The 9,647-nt window shown below is 36.7% G+C and overlaps 1 protein-coding gene across 2 annotated transcripts in view; it reads right to left on the bottom strand.

Annotated features, from left to right (window-relative positions):
- rabgap1l (RAB GTPase activating protein 1-like) overlaps positions 1-9,647 on the bottom strand; it is a 104,281-nt gene that overhangs the window by 72,467 nt on the left and 22,167 nt on the right. For both annotated transcript variants that reach the window (XM_058400648.1, XM_058400649.1), the window contains exons 12-13: positions 6,450-6,543; positions 5,800-5,950 (exon numbers count right to left, since the gene is read on the bottom strand). In XM_058400648.1, coding sequence (XP_058256631.1) covers positions 5,800-5,950; positions 6,450-6,543 — 245 coding nt within the window. The remainder of the gene's footprint in view (positions 1-5,799; positions 5,951-6,449; positions 6,544-9,647) is intronic.

Genomic DNA, 9,647 nt, shown 5'->3' with positions numbered 1-9,647 from the left:
ACCCATATAATGCACTTCTCAATTATGTTCTTTGGATGAATATTTTGTAAATATTATTTCGGTTACAAGTATTTAGGAAAGGAATTTTGTAAGCACTGCCTTAAAAAAGCAATAAGGAATTTCCATATTTATATTCAAGAAGAAGTAATTATTGACCCACTGTTTGTTAATGAGGAAATAATTAATCATATTTATTAATAAAGGACTTCAATCAACCTTAAATGTTTTTCATAAACAATAGATTAACCGTCTTAAACATGAAATAATTTGCTTTTATTCCCATTTTGTGTGAGTGTAGGCAAGAGAAGCTTCATCCAGCCAGACTGCCAGGCGATTTATACTTCCTGAAAATGAAATTAACTCAGTAATGTTTACAAATTGTCAGCCTCTCATCTGGCCCCATCAGTCACATCGCTGACCCTCAAAGCACAATGTGGCTAATGAGAAACAGTATCAATAACATGATGAGTTGTGTCGCAAGGGTAATGTAATGTAATGATATATTATGGAGGCATGATGCCACACATGTTGAGAGAAGATATTCCTGAGATAAATGACACTACTCCTATTCTCAATCAAAAATAAAGGCCTTTGTTGCAAGTCTCTCACCTCAATTTGGAGCTTGTCTGACTTTCATGATTTAATAAACTACCAATGAAAGAGAGAGAGAGAGAGAGAGAGAGAACCCCTTTCCATCATACAAAAGAAATTGTCTTATAAATCCAGAGTGTGCACAAAAATGACAAATGCAAATAAACTACCAAAATGATCCGCCATCAAAGATTTCATTACATGCTCCATAAAGACGATAATCCACTTAAGCAGACTGGTGAGGACTACATAATTAATCCCAAAGCAGATGGGGAAATAGAAGGTGGTGGCACACAGTCTTAGCAAAATGAAAAGGGGAAAAAAAAAAAAGAATAATAAACTCCTGGATGCAGTCCAGTGATTTGTCTCAGCAACAGTGAGTTTAAAAGGAGAGGTAAAGGTTGAGAAAATGTCAGCTTCGTGCCTCTTCATGGAACATGCAACCAGCTACGCTTGCTCTTGTGCACAATATCATTACAAAAATCCCATGTCAAAAGCAGAAGCAATGATTAATAACATATTTACATCAATATTCCTGCAATGATCAATCAATCAGTATCATAATCAATAGAAAGCTGAGACAGAGCCATTAATAACTTCAATGTCATCTATCACAGAAACCCATCAGCTCCTCTCTTGCTCTCTCTCTCCGTTTTTATTAATGGCCTCACAATGGTTATATCAATACCATTAATTCAGGCAGGACAGGAGAATACTACAAACTGAATTAATAAAGGAGTGAATTATACTTGCACTGTTACAGAACCTGTGTTACATAAAGTGGCGTATATTTAGCAGCTCATCTGGATGGCAGCTATTTCTGCTGATGTGAGAGGCGATGAGAACCGTGGCTCCTGGTTGGGGAACTGGAACAGTGGAATTTATACTCCCTGGCAAGAGCTGACAGCCAGGTTATAAATATATATGAAAAACAATTATCCCTTTTTTTTTCCACACGCTTTCATTATTGCCCTTTCTCTCTGTCACCCTCTCAATAATTACCATGCTGTATTTCCCTGGTGCATCAGTGATGACTATTGATTTACATGTAAAGAAAATACAACATGATCAAGGTGTTCTTCATGGTGTGAAACAATCCTTTTATGAACAGCAAAGAATGCTCAGTATGTCCTTTTACAGCGTATGGAACAGCAATGTGCTTGGGTGATTTGAGCTCTGTGGAGAGCCGTGATGGAGGCTGAGGGAAATGCTCAAGGGTATGTGCAGCAGAGTCAACAGTAAATTGATTCTCTCAGGTCAAGACCAAAAGGGCAGGCAGGAATATCCTGACCTCCAGCTGAGTTCTGCAAAGTCTATCACACCATCATAATGAAAAATCACTGTGCCTATTTACATAGCTTACATTCTTATGTGCTTTCGGATTTGAAATGGTTAATGGAGAAAATTGAAGCAAGAACAACCTACAGGCCTATTTTTAAGTTCCACTAAACTAACATATTTGATTGCTAATTCAATCATCTGTCTTAGAACACTCATAACATGATAGTTCTGGGATAATTCACTGTATGTGGCCATGGCTGAAAAACAGCCAAAAATAACAAAAAAACAAAACAGGGTTTTGACCAAAATGCAGTTTTTCTCTCAATAAAACAAATAGATTTTACCAAAATACCAACTCAGTTAAATAAGCATGAGTCTAAAAAATGTCTAAAACCTCACTACTTCAGTGTGCATGGCATAGAGAAACACACACAGGCCCAGTTTGCAATCTGATATCTGATACCAGCTGTCAACATGTAGACACCAGCTGACAACATCATTCAGGCCTCTGTATAACAAAATCCTAAATAAATAAATAAATAAATAAATAAATAAATAAATAAATAAATAAAAATTCAATACCAAAGATAACAGTTTTATGTTGAAAAAACAAAATAAAACCAAAAACATAGTAGTGTGGTTTGTTAATGGTATGTTTGGTATATTTAGTAGTGATGCCAACAATCTGATTTCATCCAATCTTGTAATAAATGTGAAAGTTTTAAATTGGATTTAGAAAAGATTTTCATTTTTTAAATATAAAGAGCCTCGAATTGTATTTAACAATTATAAGTGTACTTGCAGAGTATTCAGAAGTAGAGAGATTTTTGTGTGAATGCTGTTTTGCAGCTAATCAACATGTTTTTAGTAATGTATTTCTTTGTAAGCGTTTTAGTTAAAGAATAAATATGGAGGATATGGAAGACCGGCATAAGAAAGGTTTTAATGGTTTCATAACATGCTTGCGATGTTCAAATAACATTAGATGAGAAATTCTGTGAGAGAAAATTCAGTGAATTATTTGTTATTATTATCAATGATGAAATTATAAAATCCTTTATCAATTCCACTTTCCACCAGTAATTTAAGCTGGTTAACTAACCAATTTAACTAAACAGCCAATCAGACAAAGGAGCTATGTTCATTCAGCCACACTATTCATGATGACAGAGTTGTGTAATGTTAAGCTTTCTTTAAAGTTGGCAGGTAAATAGTTGAATTCATCTTGTTTATGAATATTCAATGTTATTATGCTAGTAGGAATCGGTGGCTAATAATCAGAGCTCCACTCTAGCTACAGCTACTAATGCTGACCTCAGCTATATGTCTGCATTTTGTTACTCAGTGTAAAGTAACAAGTTTTTTTCATTTTGAAGCAACAATGTTTTCACTCCAATTAGTCACAGTGATGCCAATCAGGAGGACATGACTAAATAACAACTTTTTCACTTATTTTTTTAAGCATGTTACTATTTTTTCCATATAATGATGTAGGATGTGCTTTAGACGGAGTTAACAATAGTACTTTAGTGTGGGAAAATTCCACCCAGTCACCATGCTCAGCATGAGAACGAGTGCACCTCCAAGAACAACATGAAAGAATTAGCTTTTTAAACAAGTACAAATACAACATAGCCTGCAGAAATGCCAAGGCTACATTAAGAATATGCCCTCTCGAATCAAGAGCTGTAATGGGAACACTTGGATTTGATGTGGCTTTAGAAGGCCATATGTGACTATTCCACTGTATTCAGTTCAAAATATATTGGGAAAACTATATTGTGCAAAGCTTTTATATACAAAATCAGTCCTAAAAATACCTATTGCATAGAAAACACAAAAAGTACATTTTGCTCTCTGAATAAGCTCAAAAGCAAGACGTATTAGTTCCTGACAAAAACACACCTACTGCCATCGATTTTAATGAGAACACTGAGCTGATGGACAACACGCGGAGGTGACGACATTGTGAACAAGAAAACCTTAGCAGGCACACAGAAAAATAGAGAATAGCACAAAACCCCTAGCCTATTTCAAGACAGGTAGGCTCCATGCTTCCAGCAAAAATAACACTGTGGTTGTATTGATATTTAACTGCAATCTGAAGAAATGTTCGATTTACAAGAAAGCAGGAGTGAAGAAACTTTATACAGCTGTCAACATTAAAGGGGAAGTTCACTTCCAGAACAAAAATCTACAAATGATTTACTCACCCCCTTGTCATTCCAGATGTTCATGTCTTTCCTTCTTCAGTTGTAAAGAAATGATGTTTTTTGAGGAGAACATTTCAGGATTTTTACAAAATGCAGTTTAAATGCAGCTTCAAAAGAGCTTGAAATGATCCCGGCTGAGGAAGAAGGGTCTTATCTAGCAAAACGGTCGATCATTTTCTTAGAAAAATTAAAAATTGTATACTTTTTAACCACAAAATCTCGTCTAGCACTAGCTCTGAAATGTGCGTCTGCGACACTATCACGTCGAAAGACATAACTTTGTGTCCTCCTTCTCCACACTTTTAAACACTGGGTCTGTTCTTCCGCTTACGTCACATGTGAGCTTCTGACGTGATTGTGTAGTACGTAGTGTCGTGCACGCGCATCCCAGAGCTAGTGCTAGATAAGCTTTTGTGGTTAAAAAGTATAATTGTTTTTATTTTTCTAAGAAAATGCATTTAAACCGCATTTTGGAAGCTCAAACTCACGAGCACCATTGAGGTCCACTATATGGAGAAAAATCCTGAAATGTTCTCCTCAAAAAACATGACTGAAGAAAGAAAGGACAAAAACATCTTGGATGACAAGGGGGTGAGTAAATTATTTGTAGATTTTTGTTCTGGAAGTGAACTTCTCGTGTAGTCGGCTCTGCTGTCTGCTCAATGTCAAATATTTCATGCAAGAAAGTATGTGTGTAAAATATAATAATTAAAAACACTAAAAAAGAGGTTTTTACTCTTATTACGAATTAAGCTGCTCAAACCACAACCGAAAATACATTCATGTGTTTAAAATGATGAAGTTTATATTTATGAGGTATGTGACAAGCATGTTACAGAAAATATGAACATGGTCATGTGGGTGTTTATTGACATAAAAAAAGCAAAATATTCTACCTTCAACATTCTACTGGCCCACAATATTGACATGTTTGTGAACTGAATGGTCAAAGTTCATGTAGGCAAAGTCTCTACAAACTGTAAATACCCAGAAACGCATCTTTTCTGTACTTGGCCTTTCCCCTTCAGTCAATTTGCTTTACTTCCTGACAAATATTATTGTGTTTGTTAGACCAAGCTGAAAAAGCAGAGAAGTTACTGTATTGTTGTAGCAAGAGGTAAAACACCTTTATTGCTTCAGATAAAACAAAGAAATTGGAATGATTGGAAATTATATCCATGTACCTGAATCTGAAATCTTGACAGAACATACTGTGATGAAAGAAATGAATGAAATTGTATAAAATTTAAAGATTAGCAAAAAATTGAGACATACACCTTGGCTATATTTGTTTTTGTACACCTCATCAATTTGACATTAAAATTATATAAGTGAAAGGCTAATGTATCAACATACATACCTATTTCTGAATATTTATATGATTACTAACCTGAAGCCGGTTCTGTTCTCAATTCTCATATTAACTACACAGTAAAATACATTGATCTCTGACCAAAAACACACCAACAGAACATATCGATGCATTTTTTTATGGATGCTATATATATTTTTGTGAAAGCAGCCTGAAGCTCCACCCACCCACTTAGAACTTAAAAACAAACAAAAAAACAAACTTTTTGAATAAAGTGAGCAATGTGAGAACTGCAGTGAGTTTTGGAGTGACAGATGTATACAGTGAGAGAAAGAGAGAGAGAAAGAGAGAGAGAGAGAGAGAGCGAGAGAGAGAGAGTGTGTGTGTGTGTCTTTATCCTACCTTGGTGATGAGGATGCGGTAGCGTTCCAGCAGGGCCTGTTCATCCTGGCAGCCACAAAGGAGCTGCCAAACTTCAGCTCGCAGGGCTTCGGGGACGCCGGGTCTCACCAGTGCAGACAGCCCTTTAGGACGAGAAGACAGGTTCCCATGCCTGATGGGCACAACACACACAAACACACACACTCCCTGTCAATGCTGCAGTGCAGGAGGGATTTAAAGTGCATAATTTTAAATCATTAAAATAAACAAAGTGTAAAAAATGACTTTGTATGCCCTAGGAAAATGTTAACATGGCCAAATAGCATCTGTTAAACATAAAATATATTGAAAATCAATGATAAAGTTTTGTGATGTGTGCTTTTTCATTTACTTTTTCTTCCAATTATGAAACACCACCTTTATTAATTTCTGTGAAAGAAGAGCCTGTTATCACTGACATTATAGCAGCCATAAACAGCTGTTCCCTCACCAGTCGGTCTTTTTCTGTCTCTTGAAGTTAATAAGACAAGAAAATGCAGCTTGTCAGAGCTGCTGTAACAGAACATACTTTCTAACCTATTAAACATTTAATAATACTGTGGGATAAATCCAATTACTAACACTTAAAACAGTTTTCTTATTATCGGTTTGTGTAATTTCTGCTGCCTCACCATCTGTTGAGGATGCTACCCCAGGACTCCAGAATTTTCTCAGGACAGTCTTTAGACACATCACCAGTGCCACTGGAGATCTCACTATCACTGTCTGTAAGACAACAATGAAGGCAAAGGGCATGAGAATGAGCAATTGTGAGGACTTCCTTTCTGGGGTCATATCAAAGTTCATTTAACCATTTAAGGTATCACAGTTGTCCTGAAATAAACCATTTTATTTCTTCCCCTTGAGGCTAGAGAGGTAGTGTGGCTGAGTGTGTGGTCTGTATATATGTGTGTGCGTGTGTGTGTGTGTGTGTGTGAGAGCTCTGCTGGAAGGCAGGAGTGATGAGCTGAGATTCACAACTCAGGGCTGAAAAGCACTCAGCTTTATACATGCAGTCCTTGGGTTCAGAGCTTCTAAGTATGTGCATGTGACAGGAAAGAGAAATGGCACATCTTTGACTCTGCTCTCAAACCACTACATACATATGAACCAGGATGATACTCAATGACATATTGTAACACCATAGCAAATTTGTGAAATCTATCAAGTTTAGTTCTACCCATTGTATAGTGTCACATACATTCCTCCATCAACCCACGAGCTTTCACACTACCCATCTGGACCAAACACTGAGTGCAGTGGCATGGCAACTTGTGGTGATAGTGTTTGACGCTTAATGTTCACAAGGGTCATTATGAGCCCAGCAGCACCCTTGGTGACCTGACATCCCATTTCTCATATACTGCATGACAACTAGCTTGTGTTAAACCCAGACATACTTCATTGTCATTGAGAAAAGCCATGATTTATCTTCACAAAATGATTACAATGGTGAAATTATTCATTATAATTCATTATTAAGGTAATTCAAATGAAGGTTAAGGATGTTCTCTCGTATCTAATGGAGATGTGAAACAATTAACCTAAAATTGATTCTGACGAAGTCAAAACCAGTGAGCACAAAACTAATGTCCTACTGAAAGAGTAACATTAATCCTAATGTAAGTCTGAGGGGAACCTGCTTTGTAGTAATCTCACAGCTTGTCCAAGAGACCAGGACTTTCAATCAGAGTTGTAGCTGGGTTCATGGAATGGAATAATAAAAAAAGATGAATTCTCCAAAGTGTTTTTTATAACAGCAAAACCAAATTTCAATTGCAACCAAAATAATACAATATAAATTTCACTTATAATGAATATAATGAAACAGCACAGTCCAAAACTGCACCATATGGATGAAAGAACGGATGTATAGGTCCTTCATCCATGAACTGACCTCCAGTAAAGCAGGATCTGATGAGCGTTCTTGATAAAAGGTCAGGTTCAGATCAGAGTACAGGCTTTAGAAATGCTTTTAAAGTTCTTAAACCTTAAAAACGTAAGGTTGTGTGTTGCACAGGAGAGAATAACAGCGCAGAGGGGAAAAAGAACAAGCAGAGAGAAGGAAAAATAAGACAAAGAGAGAGATGGAGATGGAGATAGAGGTCCTGAGTGCTTGCTATGTCCTAAGGTGACAGAATGGCTCAATAGTGTGTGGGTGAATGAATTTTCTCTTCCAGCTCCAAAAAAAAAAAAAAAAAAAAAGCAAGCAGAAAAACTCACTCTCAGTGGCTTCAAAAGCAACATTAGATTTCTAATAGAGGTATATAGTAAACTTCCATTGTATGGCTGCTGTTCTCATCAAAATAATCCTAAACGTGAGTGGAAAAAAGCAAGGAATTAAAGGATCAGACTTTGCTGTGAACAATACCGGACAAATAAAATGACTCATCTTTTTAAAGGCTTTGGAAACATGATCTACGATACAGGGTTGCTGAAGAGAAAATCGCAATGCTTTGGCTATGGAAACCAAACCTTTCCCACAATGCCCTTGACACAGGATGCTCAGGACAACATCGTTCTGCTTCATCATCATATTAGAGAGACCCCTATGACTCAAAACCCTTATTTATGCTTTCTTAAACAGGGACTTTATCTTTCTTTGTGACTCCGCCGATACATGTACGAGTTTCTGCTCTGTGACCTTAATGTTTATGTAAACAAGAGTTGGCTTGGCTGATCCAAACCTGAGAGTTAAGGTCAAAACCTCACCAATCATCAATGGTCAGAGAACATGTTAGTTTTTAATTAAAAGGGAACAGAAAAAACAAACATATCACATTACGCAATAATACCCAAGCTTTATTTAGTAAACAGCATTTCATCATCAACATCATTTGGACAGGATCCTGGATGCAGGCTGAACATCAGCATCATGGACTATAGCAAGAGCAGCCAACACCAGTCTAGCATTTGGGCAGAAAAGAAACAGTTGTTTTGCATTATGGCTTTCACAGCTTTACACCACGGACTACACCGTCAAACCACAGTCTATCTGAACCTAAAGTTCTCATTAGTTAATGACAGGTCACTTGAGCATGCATAGAGACTACTGCTGTTGTCGTTTGTGCTGTGTGCTGTCAAAGTACTAAAGAGGAAAAACTGTAGTAGCCAAAACGTACAGCATAAAACCCAATTAATATTTGTTTACATAGCTTCATCACCAGACTAACAAAGCAAGGCAAATGGCACCAGTGAACTCTACTACTATCTTTCTAAACTCTGTCTTTTCTTAATATTGTCATGTCTCTATAGATATTTAATGGAAGATTTTACATATACACTGCTGATTTTTATTTCTAACTGTCTAGTTTTGATGAACCTGTGACCACAACAACCTCAGATTCCTGTTCTTTGCGGACAGAAGTAGAACCTGAAGTGGTTTTCTGCTCCTGACCTCAACATTTGCAACTACAGAACTGTCTCTCACTGAATATTTTTTGTTTTTCCCTCCAATCTGTGTCAGGTTGAAAGATTGTTTTGTGTGAAATTCCCATGAGACTAGCAGTTTTTAAAAAATTCTCAAACCAGCCCATCTGGTCCCGGGTGATTCTGATGATTGATGTGAACATTAACAGAAGCTCTTGACCATGAGTTTTTGGGGGTTTTTTTTTGCATTGCACTGCTACCACATGATTGGCTGATTAGATAAACGCTGAATGTGGATGTGGAGTGTATATGACAAGATAACACTTTTTTGTACAAATTTTGTTCATCAAACAGTGAAACATTGTGGACTGGCTTGAGAAGTCAAATTTGTTGATTTAGCAAGTCATACCTAATTTGCATAGAAATGAGAAAACCCGAAAAATCACTGAAATCCGGTTCCA

The sequence above is a fragment of the Hemibagrus wyckioides genome, linkage group LG10 (assembly GCF_019097595.1).
Source record: "Hemibagrus wyckioides isolate EC202008001 linkage group LG10, SWU_Hwy_1.0, whole genome shotgun sequence".
NCBI classification, from domain to species: Eukaryota; Metazoa; Chordata; class Actinopteri; order Siluriformes; family Bagridae; genus Hemibagrus; species Hemibagrus wyckioides.
This window is presented reverse-complemented; position numbering and strand designations above follow the sequence as displayed.